The sequence below is a fragment of the Struthio camelus genome, chromosome 19 (genome assembly GCF_040807025.1).
Source record: "Struthio camelus isolate bStrCam1 chromosome 19, bStrCam1.hap1, whole genome shotgun sequence".
NCBI classification, from domain to species: domain Eukaryota; kingdom Metazoa; phylum Chordata; class Aves; order Struthioniformes; family Struthionidae; genus Struthio; species Struthio camelus.
In genome coordinates, this window is record NC_090960.1 from 9,576,635 (window position 1) to 9,598,065 (window position 21,431).

The following is a 21,431-nucleotide window of genomic DNA, read 5'->3' on the forward strand; positions in this document are numbered from 1 at the left end:
GCAGCTGTTTGTGGGCAGGGATATGAACCAGTGATACTGGGGAGCTGAACCAGCTGAAAAATAACACAGAGGATGAAACCAAGGCGTGCTTTGTGGGGGTTGTTCCAGCACGGCTGCACGAGCAGGCTGGCAAGCCGGTCCCTGGTGCGGTGGAGAGGAGAAGCTGCAGCTCTGTCGTCAGCTATCTTTGTCCCCGAAGATGATGTAGTGTGAGAGTCCAGCCTCGTCTGTGTTGCGTTGGAGAACTTTGCCAAGGAAGGGTGAGGGGAGCGAGGCTCTCCTGGTGTTCCCGGGGAACATGGGCATCGTGGAGTTCAAGGCAGCTATAAGGGAGCGGGTTGATGATTTCCCAGCAGGGAAATGAGTGTCTGTGTTGCTGAGCTGGTGATGGGGCTTTTGCGGTGTTTGGGAGCTGATCAGTCGTTCCTGGTTCTCCCCAGTAATTTAGGGGTGCCTCCGGGACGGGGGAACTGTCCCTTGACGATTCCTTTGCCTTTCGACCTGATTTACACCGACTACCATGGTCTCCAACAGATGAAGCAGCACATGGGGCTCTCCTTTAAGAAATACAGGTAAGCAAAGCCACCCCTTTTCTTTCCTTGTGGTTTCTTTATTAGCAAGCCAAGATGACTGCTTGAAGGACAAAGGGTGACCAGAGATGCTGCAAAATCCATCAGCAACAGGCTATATAACCTGCAAACTCCCCGCTGTCCTTGCTGGCTGCTCCCCCACAGCTGCAGGTCTCCAACATGGGTCGAGCTCAGCTGAAGCTCCTGGTCCTGGTAATGGGCTGCCTCTGTGCTGTGGCCCTGCTGCGGCACGAGGAGGTCGCTGCCTCAAAAAATTCATTAGAAGACTCTAAGTTGGAACCCCCCCGGCATGTGTCTGCAGGTCCACGTGTGCTCCCAAATAACATTCTCAGTCTGCAGGTGCACGGTGGCACACTGCAGATGGAAGCAAGATCCTTTTGTGTTTTCAAGAAGCAGAGCCCTGTCCCTGGCTCCTTCAGCATCAAGACAAATGTCATCATCCCCGGTATATCAGCAGCCAGGAAAATACGCGATTTAATTTAGCACTGATAGTCCTGCTATTTATTATGTTTTCTCCCATCTCTTCTACTATCCTACACAGTTTTATTAGAGAGAAAAATGACAAGCAGTGTTATTGCTTTTATTATAAATGCATTTGCTCTCACATTCGACTTGTTTTTCTCCTTTCTGGCTTGATGTTCGCCTTCTCTCCTCAGTCTGGTGCTGGTAATGCCTGCCTCAGCATTCTTGAGATATTGGGGAAAGCATTAGCAAGTCTTCAGGAGATGCATCACTTTCAAAAACATCGGGGAGATGAAAGTCCTACAACGGGAAATTGTCCAAGAGGGGAGGGAGCAGCGAGCTGGGCAGGGTGGTTTAGGCCCTGCTCAGTCGGGAGAAAAGGCTGAGGCACAAAACCAGTTCTGCTGGCATCAGAGCGAGTCTCCTGAAGGGCAAAGTCTGCGCTGGAGTATTGGGGATTTCTCCAAGTCGGGTCCCCTCCAGCCTCGCGCAGCGTGCTGAGCTCTGTGTTGCTGGGAGAGCGGCCACACCTGGAAGGGACGCGTGGGTTCAGGATGTAACCCTGCTCCTGTCTCCTCTCCCAGCTGCCGCGTTCGGGTCATCGACACCTTTGGCACGGAGCCGGCCTACAACCACGAGGAGTACGCTACACTGCGCGGCTACCGCACCAACTGGGGCTACTGGAACCTGCAGCCCACCCAGTTCATGACCATGTTCCGTAAGCTGGGGACGGGGACGCTTCTGTGCCGAAGCCGTTGCGGGGGCTCGCAGGTGGCTGGGCAAGACCGCAGTGCTGAGAAGCAGGTCTTAATTCCTAGAGGAGGCGATGCGTGGGTGGTGCCGCCCTGTTGAGGTCTGCTCCTGCTTGCCTCCCACCTGCCCTATCCAAGGGCCAGTTGCATGGCAAAACTCCCAAAAACTCCTCCTGGAGCTGAGGGATGAGCTGTGATTTCTCGACCTGGGGAGGTGATCCCTGGAGCAGCCGAGCGTGTCGGTCCTCTGCTCTGCGGGCAAAGGGTGAGCGGGAGGAAGCACCGTCCTGTGGCCGGCAGCTCCCTTTCATGGCTCTGGGTGCTAAGAAAGTGCTGAGAAAGGGGTCGGGTGCTGCCACTACAGCTGGAAATGGGCTCTTTGGCTGGCCTTTGGGTGCAGACGGAGCTCATGAGTGCCCAAAAGCTTCTCCAGGCTGTTTTTGTTTGCAAAGCATGCTTTTATTTCAGCTGGGTCCCACTTCTCTGGCAAAAGGGCAGCTTGGATTTTGGAGGCAAAAGGCAACTCAGTAGTTCAGATTTATCTGATAAGCTGCAGAGTGGAAAGGAGACTTGCTGGGCTGAAACAAGCCTGCTGACCCTTTGGACACTTAGTGACTCAAAGGCTGGTTATGACCTATCTGGTAGTCTTAAAAGTGCCTTTTTATTTTAAAGAGTCCCTCAAGCAGGTCACAAAGCTATATTGTATTAGCTACTGTTGATGGGGTTTCTTGCTGGTTTTCTTAATATGCTCCAGGACTGCTTTGGAGCCTGGTTTGCTTCAGCCCGAGTGCTGCAGTGAGCGTCTGACGGGCTGCTGCATCCGTGAGGGACCAGCTCTCGGTCTTCCTCCGCATGCCCCACATGGCATTGCCTCCCGGCAGGAAAACGAGGGGAGAGGAGAAGAAAAACTGCAATCTGGGGATAGAGAAATAGCCAGATTTGCAGGCAGAGGTGAAAACCTCCCTTGAACAACCCTTTCTGAAGCTGTGTTGGTTGCTAGTTCGATTTTACCACTTTTTAGGACTTTTCCCAGATCTGCATGGAGATGGGGTATGACCTTTTCCAGGTTCAGCTGCCCCAGGTGGGGACACTAAGCGATGCCAGGCCTCAGCTCAGCCAGGCGGTTGTCTAGGACAAGCAGCTCCATGCGCCGTACCTGTAGCAGGTCGGGATCCTGGGAAAACCTCCGCGGTTCCCGTGCCGGATCCAAACACGCGTCTTTCCCGCTTGGTGTTGCAGCTCACACCCCCGACAACTCCTTCATGGGCTTCGTGTCTGAGCAGCTCAACAGGACCGAGAGGCAATTCATCAAGTCCAACAAAGTGAGCAACATGGCCGTGGTGTATGGGAAGGAAGCCAGCATCTGGAAGGTGAGCGTCCTCGCCAGGGCAGCAGGTGCCCCGGGCTGCCAAAGAAGCAGGGCAAAATCTGAGGCAGGATCTGGACTCAGGCTCTTGAAACTCAGTGCCACGCTCTTCTAGAGGTGATGCTTCCTCCCAATAGGCTGGTTATGCTAATGATACCATATTAACAGTATTAGGTATGAATTACAGAGACTGCTATGAGGTGATTTCCTGCATTATGTTCCTGATGATTTGTTTCCGCTTTTGAGCGTCCTGTGAGACGGTGCTTGCACTGCCTGTCTCTTGCTCTGTCCTTGGTGGTGGCTGATGCCGGTCCTTGCTAGGACCTTGGTGTAACCTGGGTTGGAGCTTTATTCTGCTAATTCACATGGAAAGAGCTGCTGGGAGAATTAGGAAAGAGGATGAGATCAGCGCTGACAAAGCAAGAGTTTCACCCTCGCTCAGCCAGGTGCAAGCAACGTGGGGCTCATCCTGGCTGAGGCTGCGTTTGAGCCAGTGGACAAGGAGTAAAAGTCTTTGCTTTGTTCCTCCAGCCCCAAAAGTGCTCTGCCACTGAGTAAAAGACCAGCAGTACCATCAACACCCTCCCTGAGACAGCCACTGCGCTGTAGCAAGCCCAGGAAGCACGTGGGGGCAATGGCTCTTACCTGGCACGAGCCCGGTGCTTTTCTTTCCTGGGTTTAAAAAAAAGGAGCAAATTCTCACTGTCTCTTGATTTATTTATTTATTTATTTCCTCTCCCCTTTATGCACCACCCCTGGGATGTTCCAGCTGCAGGTACCGTATTGCTTGAGCTGCTCTACACAAAGCTGCCGTTGTGGTTTAACTCTGCATGTCGTCTTGTGATAGAAAATGTTTTTCAGCAGTTGAATTTGCCTCTTTGTGGGCTCGACCCTCTCAAGCTGCTGAGATTGATGCAGCTGGAGGTTTTATCCCCTCCCCATGCCCGTCTTCCCTGACTATCACCTCTGCCGGCTTTGCCCTAGCTGTGATGCCTAATGCCGGCTGGGATCCTGCTGGGATTTTGGGAGCGCGACACGGCTTACCATGGTGCGTGCAACAACTGAGCTTGTTTGAATAAGAGACGCGGTCACGGCATCAAAGCAAGCTGAAGCCACAGCGTCTTATTGCCTTAGTGCTGAGTAAATACAACTCTCGGGTCTTGCGGCCAACCAAAGAAAACAGGGGGGCTATTGCTGTGAGTCGAATATGGAAGGATATTTTTCTGATTTCTTTTTTTTAGCTGAAAGGAAACCCACTGAATTGCATTTTAGGGGAACTGTAACATTTTGTTCTGCTTTTCCTGCCCCTCTTGTTGTTCAGAAGTTTCATCTGAGCTTAGTTAGGTCAGTTTGGGAAGGAATTAAAAAGAGCTAAAATATTGAAGTGAACCATGTGTCTCTGCTTGGACGGTTTCCCTACCGCTCTTTGGCGCTACAGACATTTGGTCCTTTCAGCTTGAATTTATGACCAATTTCACTCTCCCCAAAACGGCGTTATTTTGGTTAATTTGTCATTCGGTGAAAGAGCTGGGGCTGGTTCTGTGGGCTAACCGCGGGCAGGGCCTTCCAGAGAAGCAGGTCTTGGCGGAGACTGGGGCTCTGGTTTAAAACCTTCACAAATGTCTAACGCCGCGGGGGAGCAGCTCGCCTTGCCCCATATCCCCTGTAATAAAACAGGGGGAAGAATACCTTCTCCTTATAATGTGCTTTTGAGGTCTAGGAAGGAAAGGGCAGCTAAGGCTTCTTAGGAACATTTATATTTTAGAGAGCCAAGTGGTGATTTACAAGCTTTTTGGATCAAGTGCACTCTCTAAAACAGAATCTTTCTGACGTTTCAAAACGTTTGATTAACGTTCCTGTTATTTTTCATTTCCTGCCCCTATGAACCTCCCGCTCCCAACAGGAGCAGAAGTTTTAATAAGCCAGAAAGGCCGCTTTCCTCGGCTGCGGAGGTGTTTGCTCGGGACGGGGCTGGAGCAGCTGGGCGCTCCATCGTACCGGGGGCTGCTTGCTCTCGCCCTGCCGGGAAGGATGCAAACGCGTCCGGTCGCGGGAGGTATTTCCCCCTGCAGCCTCGTCCCACCAGGAAGGAGAGATGCTTGGCAGCTTCCCTCTGTATGCAGCGCTTGCTGTTAGCCCTAGAGAAGTCCAGAGATGCATGACCGAGTGCAGAAATACGATGTTCAGACAGGCTTTAAGGCAATGCGTAGGGTTTTCTCAAATTCCTCCTTTATACTGCCTTATTCCCTCCCAATCTCTGCTCTTTTGGGGGCCTGTTGCAGCACTGGAATAGGTTGAAAATATGGCAGCTGAAATATGGTCCCCGTGCTTCTTTCTAAGTAGAACTTCCTGCAATGTGGAAATTGTTAAAATGCAAGGCCGCTTCGGCGTGCAAAAGCGAGAAAGCCTCCAAAAGAAGAAAAGTGATGCCCCCTGGTTTTCCTGAGAGCAAAACAGGAAAATTCAGAGTGAGAAAATCCTGGAGATTGTTATTTATAATAACAGGCTGTTAACAAGCTCTGGCCTCTCTGAACGTCCTGCTGAATCCCGTCATCTGTTATGGAGCGGCGCTGTGGGGGTGTTGCCGGCGGGGCTGCAGGCTCAGCGGTGGCTCACGGGGCGATGCTGGTTGCACGTTCCCGGGTGCTGGGTCCGGGCTTGCTGCGGGGCCTGGGCTCGAGTCCCCGCGTGGTGGCTCGACCTGTACCGCCTCCGGAAGCTGGCCGGCACAAGCATCCCCGTCAGCATGTGGGGCCGCTCCGGTGCCCGAGTACCACGAGTCTACCTCGGGGTCCAGGGTCCTCCCTCGCCATCCTGGCGCTTCGGGGTAGCGATTTCGGTGATAAACCTCAGCGCTGGACTGCGGCGGGGCTGGGGGGGAATCCGACCCATCCCCTGGGGTGATCCGCGGGCAGCTGAACGCCTCTGCCTTCCTCCCCAGGGCAAAGAGAAATTCCTGGCCATCCTCAACAAGTACATGGAGATCCACGGCACGGTTTACTACGAGACGCAGAGGCCTCCGGAGGTGCCGGCCTTCGTGAAGAACCACGGCCTTCTGCCGCAGCACGAGTTTCAGCAGCTGCTGAGGAAGGCGAAGGTGGGCGAGAGCCGGCGGCCCCCGTGGGACCCTGGGGCAGAGCCCAGCGCCAGTCCCTCGTTAAACAGCCGGGAGACGAGGAGCTAGGACCAAGTTACCTTGAGAAAGGAAATCTAATTAAAGCGAGGGGCGGGGGGAGAATCCGTTAGCTGCCGTTCCCGCAGCCTGCCGTGGCTTGCAGGCACTATCAGCAGGGCTAATTACTCGGGAGCTGAGCAGAGCACATAATTTCAAATCAAGATGTGTCTGATGAGTTTCTCCTCCTTGCACGCTGTCCACAGACAGAGCACAAAGTTTCTTGATTAATTCATTTGCTAAGTGTTGGTTTTGTTTTTTTTTTTGCCTCAGCAGCGATGATAAGAAACGGGACTATCAGAGCGAGCGTGAGGGGTGCAAGTGCACCCTGGGTCACCACGAGCCAAGGTCTGCATGAAGTAACCTTGATTCACCAGCCTCTTAGGGCTTTTAGGCCGAATCTCACTGGTGAACCAGTGTCTGTGCATACAGGACCAGTATAACTGGCCAAGCCACCACGAGCAAAGTCACAGCTCCCGCTAGCTTGACCGTCCCGTTGTATTTTATGAGTGGGCTAGGAGCATCTGTCTGACTCTGGGGAAAGTTTTTAATTCATTTAAGCCATGGGGAGTTGGACTGTGTGGAGCTGCCTTTAAAGGCTTGGTGGACAGGCAGCAACGCAGCAGAGAGGGACACCAGAGCGTTATTCGGAGAGTTTCCCATGGGCTTAGCCCTGGGCTGCCAGAGATCCGGGCAAGGTTGGCTCATCAGCATGTCGGTTTGCTTCCTGCAGCTCTTCATTGGGTTTGGGTTCCCCTACGAAGGTCCTGCCCCGCTGGAGGCGATCGCCAACGGCTGCGTCTTCCTGCAGGCTCGTTTCAACCCTCCGCACAGCTCCCTTAACCACGAATTCTTCCGGGGGAAGCCGACGTCGAGAGAGGCAAGTCCATTGCGCGACACTTTGGCAGGGTGCAGGGAGGTGAGCAGATGGGCTGCAGCCGCCCCATTTGCTTCTGGATTTGGGCCAGCCCAGGGAAGAGCAGTTGCTAACTGGAGATTTTTGGAGAAGTTTCCTCCAAGTCCAGGAGCTCGGATGCCTGCAAGTGGGATCGCCTTTCCCTGGTCTGATCCCCTCATCCTCTCCAGTCCAGAGCGTTTGGATGAAAAGGACCCTGCCTTGGGTGCGGGTTTGCAGAAGAGAACGCGGTTCAGGAAACTTCTGCAAATCCCAAAACCCGGCCCCGAATCCTCTACCTGCTGCTCAGCTCCATGCTTACCCAGGCTCTGCTCCCAAACCTGGGGCTCGTGCTCCCCTGTTAAGCCGAGTCTCGAGTTCATGCTGCTCCTTGTCTTCATCTTGCAAAATAAAAGGGACGCTGGGGCCTCTGCGTTGTTGCAGGGGTGCACAATCCCTCCTGAGCTTGCCTGTCGCCGCAAATTCAATCTAAATGAAGCAGGAACTCTTTAAAAGTTAAAGGGCTGAGAAAATTGACTCTTTTATTATTAATAGAATGGATAATGCAGTGCAACTCTGCCTCGCTGCCGTCAGGAGCGGCTTTGCCCCCGCCACGCTCGCTGCACGCGGGGCTCGCGGTGCTTGCTGGCATCTCCAGCGCCGCACAGCCCGGCTCATCGGGGCCGGGGGAGCGGAGCCATCCCCGAGCCGCCTGGGGCAGCGGGGTAATTAGCTCTCCGTGTTAACGATCCCTGGCCCTTCCTGAGAAGCCAGGCAGGGAGGCAAAGGCAGCTTTGGGGGCTTAAATAACAGAGGCATGCCCCAAAACAGAGAGCAAACTAACGGCTGCCGGGAGAGGCAGCGCCAAGAAGAGCTGGCCCGAGACCACGCAGCTTCGGGCGACCGTTTATCCTGACGTTAAACTTCCCCGGCCTTTGGGGTGTTGGGTTTTCTCTTTGCCTTGTTTCGGGAGCTGGCAAACCCGAGCGACGTGGTGCCGTCGCAGAGCTTTGCCGTTTCGGTCTGGTTTTGCTGCTCCAGTCCTGGACGTGGTTGAGGTCAGGGTTAGATTTTACCTGAATTACCAAGACGGTAACTGGGAGCCGCCGAGGCTGTTTCACCCCGTAGCGTTAAAGGCAACCGGGCATCCCAGCCCAGCGAGGATTTTAAAGCCTCAGCCTAGCGTTGGAGGGCAGCTGGGTTCAGGCGAGATGTTCTCTTTTGGATACGTGTCCGTGTGCAACGGTTTTAAACAAAATGCGTCTGCGACTGAGCCTGCTGCAGATGGTTCCTCTCTGCTGGCACCGCCGCAAGTGGTAGACGGCAGCGATTCTGGCAGCGACTGTGAAAAAACAGCTTACGCTTCCGTCTTGCAGGTGTCCTCCCAACACCCATACGCCGAAGACTTCATCGGGAAGCCGCATGTGTGGACCGTCGACTACAATAACTCAGAGGAGTTTGAAGCTGCTGTCAAAGCAATCATGAGGACCCAGGTAACGCCAGGAGAAAGCGGTGGGGTGAACTCCGCCGCTGTTGACGGCCGAAGGGGTTGCGCTGGCTCTCTGGCGCTGGCCTCTCCTCCTGCCGTTCCCCCCCCTTTAATTATTCATCGTTATTGTTTGCATCAAACAAATTGATAGGATTCGCCCCAAGACTTGTCTCTGTAAAGGATGAAGGGAAGGAAGGATAGAGGAGGGGGAAGAAAAGGGAGGCGGGGGGGGGGGGGCCTGGCTGGAAAGCTCAGCTCCTGCTGCGCGAGCCGGCTGCTTGGGCTTTTGCAACGCACCCGTCATGAATATTTACCTACCCCGTGGCAGGAGCCTTTCAAGTTGTCCAAATTATTAAAGTCATTTTTCCCAGAGGGGAGAAAGGTGCTGAGCCCTGTTTTTACTCACAGTTTGCTGCAGGTAGGATGAACCGTCCCCGTCACGGTGATAACGGTACGCCGCAACGCCGGCGCTCGGTGAATGCCGGCACCTGAGAAAAAAACGACCTGGGGTTGCCAGGGATGGGGAGAGAAGGGCCCAGAAAAGAAAGTGGTGGCAAAATCCAGCCTTTTGGTCTTGCAATGCCCAGGGGTCGTGCCCTGCCCAAAATGCAGGAAAGGTCGATGGCATCATTGCTTTTTCCTGCACCCAGCAGAGGTGGGTTTCTCTGCGACAGGCGGCCCATGCGGTCACGCTGTCTGCCCTGGTCTCTCGCCTTATCACGGGGGCCTTGGGTGGCTTGTCGCGTGCTAATTTTCTCTAAGACCTTGCAAAGAGCGAACAAAAGCAACTTAGGAAAACAGTTGTTGTTTTGCACGTTCATTACAGTATCTCGATTAAAATTAAATTAAAAATAATTACACTCCTGCTGCTGCGCAGCCTGGCCAGCTGTCGCTGCAAGGCAGCGTGAGCAGCAGTGATTGACCCATCGCCATCTGGCCTGGAGAGACGTTCCCCAAAAGAGGGAAAGGTGGCGGCTGAGCGGGTGTTGAAGGGGTGTTTGCCTCGCTGCCGCGTGCGCGCGCGTGGCGTGCTGGAGCTTTCCAGCGTTTCGAAAGAGATTGGCAGGAAACTGTGGGCTTTAGGGAGAGAAACTAATCTCTACCCAGCGCTTTCAGCTCTGCCCCAAAGTTAAGTGAGTAGCAGCGAGGTCTCCTTGCTGGGCAACCGGAGCATCTCTCTGCCGCCTTTTGAAAACCTCTGGTTTTCTGCGTCTGGTGCGATCGCCGGTAGCACGGAAGGGAAGGGGAAAAGTGCGCCGAGAGCGGAGCCGAGGGGCAAGAGCAGTCCCTGGAGGGATGCGTGCGTGCGTGCAGAGCGCCCTGCCGCCTGCCAGCCCCTACGCGCGCTTGCACCCAGGTCTCCGGGCGATGGTTCCCCTGCGCGGTGAGGTTTACAAAACGATCAAAGAACTTAGGGGGAGTAAACAGCGCCGCCGGCTCTCGGGGTGACCTGCTGTCTGAGCAGCCGCGCTGCAAACGCCGACTGGATGTCCACCGGGTCGGTTAGACGCTTAGCAGCGATCCCTGAGCTTTTCGTGCTTGTAAATAAAGGGCTTTACGAACTTGTACCGCAGAAGAGGAAGGGACGTGGTGGGCGTCTGCCCAGAGCAGAGGCGGTGCGACGAGCCGCCCGGGGCTGGGACCTCGCTGCGGCAACACCGCTGCCAAGTTAATCCGCGTTTTGCTGAAAGATGGGCTCCAGGCTCCCGTTTCCTCTCTGGTCCCGCCGAAGCCGTTCGTGTAAATGCAATTCCAGCGCAGGCGCGGCGCGTCCTGCCTTCCCTGCTTGGTTACCCTTTCTTAAATCGCTAAACAGCGGACGAGGCAGAGGAAGCAAAGATTAAAAAAAAGTTTATGTAAAGTAAATGTAACACAAAATGGGGGGGGAGGTTCAGAGCGCCCTGGGAGGAGAAGGACCCGGGGACCGGTTCAGCTCGGGGCTCGCCTCGCATCATGTTTTCTGTGCGTTTCCCATTGCAACGCGAGACCCGCAGCAGAAACGCGGCGAAATTCCCCAAAGCGCGTCATACCCGTGGCGCCCGGGGGCTGGGGACACGGGAGCAACGCCGGCTTACCGCCAGCTTTGCTCTAAGGGAAGGAGGCGGCAGGTTTGCAGGCTCGTGCGAGCGCGTCGGGGCCGCGGAGCGCCTGCGCCGGGAGGCGAGCGGGCGCTTCGAGGGAGGCTGCCGTCCTGCCTCCGCCCCGGGGCCGCGGCAGCCTCCGCGCAGAGCTGCCCTGGCACGGAGCGAGCGCGCCGGGTCTCAGCAGCGGGGTTTGTAGTCGCTGTCTGCAATGAGGGGGCTGCAGAGCCGCCTCTCAAAAGCCTCTTTTCAGAGGGGCGATGGGGTGTCAGCGGCGCCCGGCTCCCTGCAGGACGAGGGTCCCCCACGGGAGCCAAATCCCGGGAGAGACGCGAGACGCCGGGCTCCCTCCTGGCCCTCGTCTCCTCGCGCTGCTCGGTGAAGTGCTCCCGAGGCCCCGGCCCTGCAAAGCAGTTAAACCCCTGTAATTACCCTTGGCTCCCAGGAGATTTATGTGCTAAATTCACCTCAAAGGAACAAAACCGGCAGCTTGATGTCACGCTTGCCTTTAAAACATGCAGAAACTCTGGAGGCGAGTTATTTTTTTCCATGAAGAGGTGTCCGGGGTTAATCACGTAACACGCCTGGGCTCTTTTTTTAAAGACGTTATATAAATCCTTTGGAAACAGAAGAGGGAGCAAACGTGAGCAACTCACAGCAACTTTTTTTGAATAGAAAGGTCTGCTTTGTTAGAGATGCTGTCAAGGCAATTAAGCCTAAAAATTGACCTACCTTACACGTTTAAGAGCCTTATTATGGGCTTTTGCTTCAGGAATCCCTTGGTATCTTGTCGTTAGAATAACGTTCGCTACAGCAGGAAACGAAAACAAGCGTATTGCAAAAGGAGAGGGAGAAAGCAGGAGCTGGGCAGTTTAATGCTGCTGCTCTCAGCTGGGTACTGGAGCCCGGAGAAGCTCTTTTACTGAATCCTTTTTTCCCAAGGGAAAATAGCGCATTTTGTTATCAGAATATTTGGCAAATTTGTCTGTGTCTCAGCATAATCTCTGTCAATTTATTTTTTTACTCGAAACATTTCATTTCAACATTACTGGAACGAACTAATGTGGTTTTGTTTCCTATCTGCATATCTTTGTTTGAAAGCGTCCTGCTAGTCTATTGAAAAGAATGCTTATACGTGAGATGATGCATTTCCATCTCCTTCCCCAAACAAAACGGATTGCCTAACCTGAAATGAAGCATTTTTCTACTTCCTGATGTATGAAAACATTAGAAATTGAAAAGTGACCTGAAACTGACTTTTTTTTTCTTTTTCTTTTTTTTTCTTCATTATTCTGCTGGAAAATCACTTCTCTCACTGCTCTAGTTTTGCAACTTTGAGGCAAAACCCGGTAAATGTTTTTTGGCGGGTGGATGCCTGGGGAAGCCCTGAGATAGCGCCAGTCTTGCCATAAGGACTCGGTGCTACGGATTTGCTCGGCCTCTGCCGCCAGCTTTCCCCGGGGGCAGTGGTACCCGGGGGCGGGGATGGGTGGTCCTCACGGCGTTGGAGAGTGTGGTAGTAACTGTGGTTAACCAAGCTTGCCCTGGTTTGGAGGATAATAGCTGTCTCTGTGTCGGGCTGAGGGATTTGCGGATGTTTAAGCACGGGCCGTATTTTAGTGTTGCTTTATGGCTCCTCGGTTCTGCTCCCGCCGAGCTCCCTTCCCGGCTTGGCTGTAAAGCATTTCCGAGCGGCGAGAGTGACACTTGCGCTGGAAGGCAGCGTTAGGAAAGCCTTAAACACGCTTTGCCGTCGCACCATGGCAGCAAGCAGTTTGTGCTCCCGCATAGGTGGGCCCGCGCTCGAGCCGCTTCCCAAGCCGGTGCGCGCTGCACCCGTCCCGCGCCGGCAGCCGGAGTCCCGGCCGCTGCGCTGCTTTTCAGGGACGCGCCGTGTGTCCCACGTGTGGCTCCCCGGGTGGACGCAGGCGCAGAGTTTTATTGGGTTTCCTTGACCGCGTGTCGGCGAAGGGGAGCAGGCGCTGAGGCCAGAGCGCTCGGTGCAGCAGTAACCCCGTCCTCCTTGCCCGCGTCTCTCGCGGCACCGTCCCCGGTGTCTCTCTCCTTTTGTGCCCCCCCCCCGCCCCGGTTGCCAGCTGCCTCTCCCCAGGGCTGGGCCGCCTGCGCTGTTTGCATGCCCGGCAAATGAAGGAGTTGAGATTCAGCAAGCGTCCGCCTCCACGAGCCAGCCTAGATTTGCTTGAGAGAAACTTCTTCCTTCTTGAGAGAGATTTGAATTGCAGCTCGGACGTGGCTGGGGTTTGCAATGTGTTTTTTTTTTTTTTTTGTCATCTTTTTTTTTTTTTAAATGAGCAGCCAGAAAGTCCCCCCTACTCCCCCCCGCCCCGGGAAGCAGCACCTCACCGTCGAAGCGCTCCGAAACGCCTGCAGCTAGCCGGGCGTTCTCGTTTCCCTGGCTGCTCGCTTGCTCCGCTCCCTGCCCGATTTCTAAGGGAGACTCAACTAGCAAACCCGTCTACCCCAGAGATCAAATCACGGCTCGGTCACACACGGCCCAGCAGGGAGAAAAACAAGAGACAAATTGCAGCCCCCCTGGGAAAGGTGATTCCAGGGGAATTGGCCCAGTGATGAATTACTGCCGTTAGCCGGAGGTTGGTGGCAAGGGAAGGAAGGAGCTTTTCGGGCACGGTCATTTTCCTGGGCTTCAGCTTTTTCCGTTGTCAAAAATAGTCCCTGCGCAAGCAATTTAATAGACCCAATATTCTGGTGTAGCGAAGGGAGAAGGCTTCATTATATTAAAGTCAAACATACAGGAATATAATGGAAAATTATACATTTCAGATTGCTCGGAAGAATGGCGTATTAAACATCACAGTGAAAATAGCTGGTTAAAGCGTTCCCAGCCTGCTGTTACATGCTGGCAGGCAATTGTATTATTCTTCTACTTATTTGTCCGACGACGTTTGGATTTTTTTTTTTCCTTTCTTTCTTTCTTTCTTTCTTTCCCTCTGGAGCGAGGGAGACCTATTCCGCTCTCCAGGGCTGGGATTCCTGATGGAGAGTGGTTTAAAAAAAAAAAAAAACAAACCCAAAACAGAAACTGCTCCCGGGCACCTTGCCGCGGCGCCGGCGGGGCTCTTGGTGCAGCGCTGCCCCGGCGGCGGCGGCTCCCGTCTCCTGCTCTGCCGCCCCGGCCGGGCTGGTGAAAAAGCGGCGGCGCTTCTCCTACCCCGGCACCTGGGCGCTGCCTCTCCCCGGCCGGAACGGGCAGCTCCCCGTTGCGGCCCGTCGCCGCGCCCCGCGGAGGCTCCCCGGAGCCCTGCCGCGGCTGTCCGGGCGGGAGGCTAAGCCTGTCGGGCTTCAATTAAACAGTTATCTTCGAGAAACTGGTGGTGGTGGTGGTGGGGGGGGGGGTTCTGCAATGCCTAGCCGCGCGGTCTGAATTATAACTAAGAAAGGAGAAGGAGGAGCGAGAGAGCAGGGGAGCAGCCGGGGGCGAGCGCGTCGCCCCCCCCCGCCCCGAGGCTGGGCAGAGGCGGAGAGGAGCCGGCCCCGGCCCCGGCCCAAGGGGCGGTTTAGCCCGCAGCACCCCGGCCGGCAGCGGGACGAGGCGCTTTCCTACCCCGCCGGGGCAGGCTTTGGGTAGCCCCCGGCGTTTCGGGCCGTCGCGGAGGATACGGGACCCGCCGGGAGTATTTTTGCTGCCCCGACCGGGTTTGCAGGAGGGCGAGAGCCCGGCGGGGCCGGGGGCAGAGGTTCGCTTTGCGAGGGGCTCTGCGCCCCGGGGCCCCTGCGGAGCTCGGCCTCGACGAGCTCCGCCGAAGGAGAGCGCCGCTTAGGAGGTGCGGTGCGCAGAGCGTGGGAGAAACGGTGTTTTCTGGGTGAATTATCTGTGGTGTATTTTTGCTTATGAGCCTTTTTTTTTTTTTAATGCCTGAAACTGCAGGGAGGTGCTGGGGGACGGGGAGGGCCCAGCACTATGGATGGCCCCATGCCCAGGGGTGCTGGGGATAATGAAGCATCTCTGAAAGAAAGATTTTTTTTGGGGGGGGGGGAGCTAAAAAAAAAAAAACTATCTCCCCAGGGAGGAAAGTTCCTTAAGAAAATTAGTTATTCTGGAGAGAAGACCCACGGGGAAAACCAGTGGGGACCTGTGCGGCGCTGGCCCCGTGGCCGGGGCGCTCTCCCTCCCGGCTCCCTCCTGCCCGAGCGGCCACCAAAGGGAAAGCGCGGGGGCAACCGCAGTTCAGTTGTGTTGTGGGGTTTTTTTTGCGGAAAGCAGCCGAATCGCTGCGGGGGGGAGGGTGCAGCTCAGGCTGGAGGGGGTTTTACCCGCTGGGCGTGCGGGGCGCTCCTGGGGGAGGCAGCCGCAGCGGCAGAAGGCTCCCGGAGATCGGCAGCGTTTCATAACCCGAGCTAAAAATACGCCGGTGTCTGGGGCGAGAGGGAAGGAGCTGTCGGCTCTGTATAAATAGCAGCGGAGCGGGGCTGCCGGCGGCGGGAGAAGGGCGGATTTTTCTCGTCTTTTGCACACTCAGACCCAGCCCTGCTCTCTTCCGCAGTGGGGATGATGGGGGGGGGGTGTTTCTGGGACGCCAAGGGCGTTTCAGCCTGCGTGGCGCTGGAAGAAAAAGGTTTCCGTAGGCGGTAGTGAAACCCTCCTGGCTTCCAAATTTTCCACCTAAGAGTGGCAGAAAGTGGCCTGTCTGCTGGAGCAGCACCCGGGCAGCGAGGGTCGGGCCGTGCTCAGCTGCGCGGCAGCCGCAGCCGCACCGCGACGGAGGACGAGCGGGAGATGCTGGGCTGGACCCACGACACCGGCATACTGAAACATCGGCTGTTCTTCTTTGGAAGCTCAATTAGGTTTGCGTCAGGAAAGAAAGAGAAATAGTCACTCCGAGGTGGAAATAGTGCTTTGGAGGCCGACAGGGAAGTTGGCTTCTCTGGGTGAAAAATTTTGACCAAAGAGCCCTTTTGCTTTCCGTAAGCCCTTTTTTATAACCACCCAAAAAGGGCGTTTGGGGAGAGCGGCTTCAAGCAGCCGGTCCTGGCCTGCCCGGCGTGCCGTGGGGCTGCGGCGTCCTTCCAGCCCTTCCCCAGGGCGCAGACGCCGGGCGCTGAGCCCCCGCGAGCGGGGCTGAGCAGCAGTAAACAAACACGGCTTGTAGTGATGCTGATGATAGGAAATTGCAGTGGTTGATTTTGCAATAAACGTTAATAATACAGAGGCTCTTTGGGGCAAAGCACTGGCTTCCTGGTTGGTTGGGTGTTTTGGAAGATGGTTTTTCCAACAAGAGCGGCATAACGCAAGAGGTTCTGAAAAACTTCAGCTTTTCCCGTTGCTGCAGCAGAAGTACTCGGAGGTCTTGCTCCGAGCTAGACACGGACATAATCCTGCTGCTGGCGGGTGCGGAGAGGCCCCTCCGGGCTGTTCTCTGGGGTTGATTTGCATTTCTCGGGGCTTCGTGAGATGCACCGTTCTGGGAGGAGAAGACGGGCCCGAAGGGCAGGAGCTCGCCAGAAGCCGCTTGCTGGACAGAGTCGCGTTTGCTGGGGTTCCCGTCTCGCGCGCCGCTTGCTAGCAGATGGCCTCGAGCGTCTGTCGGCGGCGCCTTCGCAGCCTCCCTGCCAGGTCTGACGCGGTGGTTGCAGCAGCTCCAGGGATGCCCGGGAAAACCATCTAGGTGGGCAACCGGGGCCGGTCCTGGAGCGCAAGGCAGGCAGCAGGGCGCTCCCCGGCGTCGTGCATGCACAGCCCACAGCTCGGTGGCTGCAGGTACTAAAAAAGCAAGGCAACCCTAGGTCGTGATCTTCTGCCGAGGCATACTACCGCCTGAGAGGTTGCGGCACCAAACCCAATAGCTTGGCTCGGGATAAATTTTTTGCTTTGAGCCAAAGCCCGAACAAAATCTTTTGAGCTGGTGGAAACTTTGTTGGGCTGAAACGGTTCAACTTTTCATTTTGAAAGGACTGGCTGCCTGAATACTGATTTTTCTTTTATAACTCACAAAAGAAAGAAGGAAAAGTCAAATCAAAGTAGAACAGGATGACTTTATTTTAACTGATATTTGGGTTGAAGCTGATTTAATCCTTCACCCTGTTTCTCTCAAGCGTTTTATTTCTTGCAAATTTTTTCCAGTCTTAGCTTTCTTCCAAATTGGACCAAAGATGTCCAAACCCCGCAGTGAGTTTGAGTCCTGCAGTGCCTTTACATGAAATTGGTTGTTACTGTGAGGAGCAATTACTGCAGGAACCAAATAGGTTTGACCGCTTTCCTTTGCTCTGGTATTAAATGAAAGAGCAGGAAAACTTACCTATTTAGCCAGCAGCGGGAAACCCAGTTTGCCTTCGTTTGCGCCAGCTCTGTCACTGTGCCGCAGGCACCTGGGGGTGATGCCGGGGCTGCACGTACAAGCACCCGGGGCTCTGCTCGCACCGGCCTCCTGGCCGAGGGGAATGGCATGGCTTTCCCCGCTCGCTACGGGCTGCTCTCCCTCTCTCCCAGGTGGACCCTTACCTGCCTTACGAGTACACCTGCGAGGGGATGCTGGAGCGGATTCACGCCTACATTCAGCACCAGGTCAGCGAGCTTTGCTCTGCTCCCGGGGGAGCACTCGTCCTCGCGGCGCGGAGAGAGATGGGAGATGGGGCTGGGGGGTGTCATGGACCGAGAAAGCCTGGGGGGTTGGCTGAGGGTGCTGGGAGGTGCTGGAGCCGCAGCAGAGCGCAGGCGTTTCTGCTGCAGGGAGCAAGGCAGCAGTGGGAGAAGAGCTGCTGGAGGATGCCTCTGGCTCCCACGGCCAGAGATACCCATGGGTGCTTGCAGGCCAGGGCCGGAGACCTCAGCCTGAGGCCCACGCTCAGCAGCCCAAGCCCTTGCCTGGGCTTCCCAAGCTTGCCCCCGCTCGCTGACCCCATGTCTTCTCTCTCGCCTAGGATTTCTGCACCATGCCGTCTCCTCCTGCGCCTCCCAAGGCCAAGAGCCCTGCTATGCAAAGCCCCCCGAGCCCGCTGGCCCTGGCCCCGAACGCCACACACCTGGTGTGGTCGCCCGACGCCGGCCGGGACGGCGGCGCCTGGCCCCCGGCGCGCTCCCTGCAGGTGTGGGTGTCCGAGGCTCGGCACGCCTGCACCGAGACCTGCCAGCGGCGCGGGCTGGTCTGCGAGCCCACCTTCTTCAAGTTCCTCAACAAGAAGGAGGTGTTTCTCCAGTGAGTGTTGCCCTTCTCGCGCGGCGTGTCCCAGCCTCCCGGGCTGGATGGGAAGGCAAGGAGGGGGGTGCGGGACGATGCTCCCCTGTTCCTCCACGCTGGCCGCTTGGTCGTGTGTCCCCAGCACCTGGTCGCCTCGTGCCCCCCCCGGCGAAGGGCTGCCAAGGTGCCCTTTGCGCCCAAGGCAACGTACGCAGGGTGCTAGCTGTAAAGGAGCCTGCGGCTTGCATGCGTCGGCCTTGAATACCTTCTCACTTCAAAAACCAGCCACAGCTTTTTCAGGCACGTTTCCCTCTGTCTCCCACCCCGTTTCTCTCCTCCTTGCGCATGCTTGCTCCCTATCTCTCTTTTTTATATCTTTCTCTATAAAACTGCATTTTGAACACACAGCAGTGAAGTTTTAATAGAGTATAAATCTGCCACCAGACTCCGGGCTGCTCTGTGGACAATTAAAATGTGAATATTACCGTTTCTGTCACGCTGGTCAGGCAGGCAATTTGAGTCCTAGTGACGTTTTTATATGATAAGTTAGAGCTGGAGCTTGGATTTCACTCTCTCCGCTTCTTCCCCATTGAGGCCCCCCCCCCCCCCCCCCCCCCGGGCAATCTTCAAAATGAGCCATTTCAGGGAAATCGCTGGTTTACTTATCGGTTGAGGTGGGAGTTTGCCGGAGAGGGCTGAGGGGTGCTGAGACACCCTGGGCGCTGTGCTGAGCCGAGGCAATTCTGGCGCTCCAGCTCCATCTGCAGACACAAGCACGGATTGGAGGGAGCGAGAGAGAAGCTGAGATTTGTGCCGTGCGCGTTTCTGCTTCTCCTCGGGGGAGATTGCTGACGCCGGCCTAACCCTGTTCTGCCAGCTAATCCCTGCTAGCAGTGGAAATGTGGACCTCCAACGTGCACTTCCATTTGACTTTTGTGTCCTTCCAGGGGCCAAAAACTGCTCTTGGAGGTTCCCACAGAAAGCAGATGGAGCTCTGTCTGTTGGTCAGGGGGAAATATGAAAGATTTTCATGGCAGTGGTTGAGCTTTGCATGTGATTTCCTGAGTCATTTGCATCCCGTGGGAGGGTTGGGGTGTTCCCTGAGTTGCACAGTTGAGTTGCCAGGGTCACCCATGTCTTGCATGGTCTTTCAGAGTGATCACAGGCATTCACGTCCATGCCAAACACAGTGCTTGCGGTTCCTGGTACAACCAGCAAAGAGCTGGCCCACCGCTTGGCAAAGGAAGCTCTCCAGGAAGGACAGAACAGCATTAAAACCCTTTAATGAAATATTTGGCAGCCCTTCCTGCCTTGAGAGCAGGTGGACACGGCACAACTGACCCACGCCTGTGTTTGTTCCCAGGCTCAGTATCGCCTGCGACAGTACAGAGTATGAGATGAACCATCTCTACCCGGCGGTGGCTGAGAACGTCCACGAGTGCTACCTCCAGAAGGAGCCATTGCTGTTCAGCTGCGCCGGCTATAACACCAAGTACCGGCGGCTCTGCCCGTGCCGCGACTACCGGAAAGGACAAGTGGCTCTGTGCAGGGACTGCTTGTGACTTGGCCCTGGCAGCGGGTGGTGCAACACGCAACGTGCAATGAGTGGCTTTTTCTCAAAGCTTCTGCAATAGCCTAGGAGGCGAGACGGGTCCCTGCCGTGGGAAGACTCATGGTGAGCCGTGGATGTCAGACTCTGTGGGTTGTTTCGTCTGCCAGTTGACTGTGAATGCCCAAGTCCTGACGTTTCTTTTTGTTTCTTCTCGAGGCGCATCATCCTTCCCCATCCAAACCCACCTGGACCGTGTTGGCGCTGGGACAGGGTGGCTGGGAGAGGGGAGGTGGGTGGGGGCCTCCTTCCCCCCTTCCTGGCAGCGGGACAAGGCACCAGCAGACTCCAGTTTCAGGGTTTTCATCCTCTTCAAACATCCCAAGTTGTTTTATTTATTTTTTTTTTAATTCCAACAAGTGGTAAATTAAAGGGGAGATAACACCCAGTCCTGTGAGGAGTTACTGGGAAGAGCTGGGCTCGGGTGGGTCCGGCAGGATGCTGAGGGTCCCCGCCGTGGCCAGGGCGCGGGGTGGACGAGCGGCTCTGGACCACGGATGGGATCCCAGTGGCCGAGGCGGGCTGCGGGAAGGTGGGCGGCTGCTCTTCCCTAAGGCAAGCGAGGACGGTCCCTGCGGCTCAGGAAGGGTGGGAGAAGCCAAGAGCAGCCCTGTCCCCTCAAGGGAGTCCGTCACCTTCCCTGGGGATGAAGGGGGCTGCGCCGTGCCCCGCGCCTGCGCGGGGCACCCCTGGGGGTCCCCGGCTGCCCCCTTGCTGGGGTGCGCACGGAGCTGTACCGTCCCCTGGCGACTGATGCACAAGGCACTTTTGGGGGAGAAGGTGGGACTTTGGGAGAGCATGGTTGGGGTGATCCTCCAGGTTGGCCCCATCCTCTCTAAGGGCACCAGGGGCCGGGCGTAGGGCTCTGCTGGGACCAAACGAGACAGCGCGGAAAAGAAACGCACCCATGAGCAAAAGCTAAAAGCTGCCCTGAGTTGGAGGGGGGGGAGTCTGAAATTACGAGGCAGGGGGATTGATAGTTGTTGGAGTGCCGCATGCTCCCAGCAGCCCTTTTCCGAACCGACAGATCAAACCAGAGCCGGAGGAGAGGCAGCAAGCCGGGGAGCCGAGGGCAGAGCCGGCCGCGGGAGCCCGGGCGCTGCGCGGGGTTCGCATGGAAAGGGCAGAGAGGAGCGGGGCAAATGGGGAGCAGCAGTCCCCGGCTCCGGTCTGCGCTTTGCACAGGCTTCCCGCGTCTCCGTGCAGGGCGCAGCCCCGAGCCTGGGCTCGAAGCTTGGCCCGAAGGCTGCGTCGGGCTAGGAGACGTCGGCGGGCTGCCGGAGGAGGCTGCAGCGAGCCGTGGCAGGGGCTGGCCCGCGCGCCGGGCTCTCGCGCGGGGCTGCTGGGGCTGCCGGCAGCCCACGGCCTCAGCGTGTCCCGGGCCTTGGGCTGTGCTTGCTGCTACAGCGGCTGAAATAAATCGCTGGCTGGTTTAAACTGAAGCCAACGGAGGGAGCATAAGCCACAGCAGCTGAAGAAGCAGCGTTGTTCCTCTGCGTGCCCCAAATTTTGGAGCCTCAGCAGCGCCAGCCCTGGCGAGCAGCCGCGGGAGTGGCTGAGCACCCGGTGAAGGTCTGCCATCGCTGCCTGCCCTTCTCTAACTTTTCCTCATACTACTCATCTCACTTTAGAAAGTTTTCAATGCCGCTTGCGTTTCCTCTGCTCGCGTGCCCTCCGCCTGGTGTAGCAGTGTTTATGGAGTCCTGGGATGAGCAAGCTGGTTGTTATTGTAGGGTCCCCTGCAAGAGCAAGGCTGCAAGCGCGAGCCTCTTGCTGTAGGGTTGCTGCTCAGACCAAACGCTGAAAGGTGGCTGGTTTGGAGGAGCGCCACAAAGTGCTCAATAGGGAGACACTTGCATCC

General features: G+C 56.3%; 1 protein-coding gene across 4 annotated transcripts in view; it reads left to right on the plus strand.

Annotated features, from left to right (window-relative positions):
* MGAT5B (alpha-1,6-mannosylglycoprotein 6-beta-N-acetylglucosaminyltransferase B) overlaps positions 1-20,872 on the plus strand; it is an 82,887-nt gene extending 62,015 nt beyond the window's left edge. For 3 of the 4 annotated variants that reach the window (XM_068913804.1, XM_068913803.1, XM_068913805.1), the window contains 9 exons: positions 441-572; positions 1,637-1,770; positions 3,044-3,174; positions 6,112-6,267; positions 7,076-7,222; positions 8,614-8,730; positions 17,274-17,348; positions 17,705-17,979; positions 19,325-20,872. In XM_068913804.1, the coding sequence (XP_068769905.1) occupies positions 441-572; positions 1,637-1,770; positions 3,044-3,174; positions 6,112-6,267; positions 7,076-7,222; positions 8,614-8,730; positions 17,274-17,348; positions 17,705-17,979; positions 19,325-19,523 (1,366 nt within the window). In that variant the 3' untranslated portion in view covers positions 19,524-20,872. The remainder of the gene's footprint in view (positions 1-440; positions 573-1,636; positions 1,771-3,043; positions 3,175-6,111; positions 6,268-7,075; positions 7,223-8,613; positions 8,731-17,273; positions 17,349-17,704; positions 17,980-19,324) is intronic. The other variant, XM_068913802.1, reaches the window with a different exon arrangement.
* Positions 20,873-21,431: the final 559 nt, after the last annotated feature.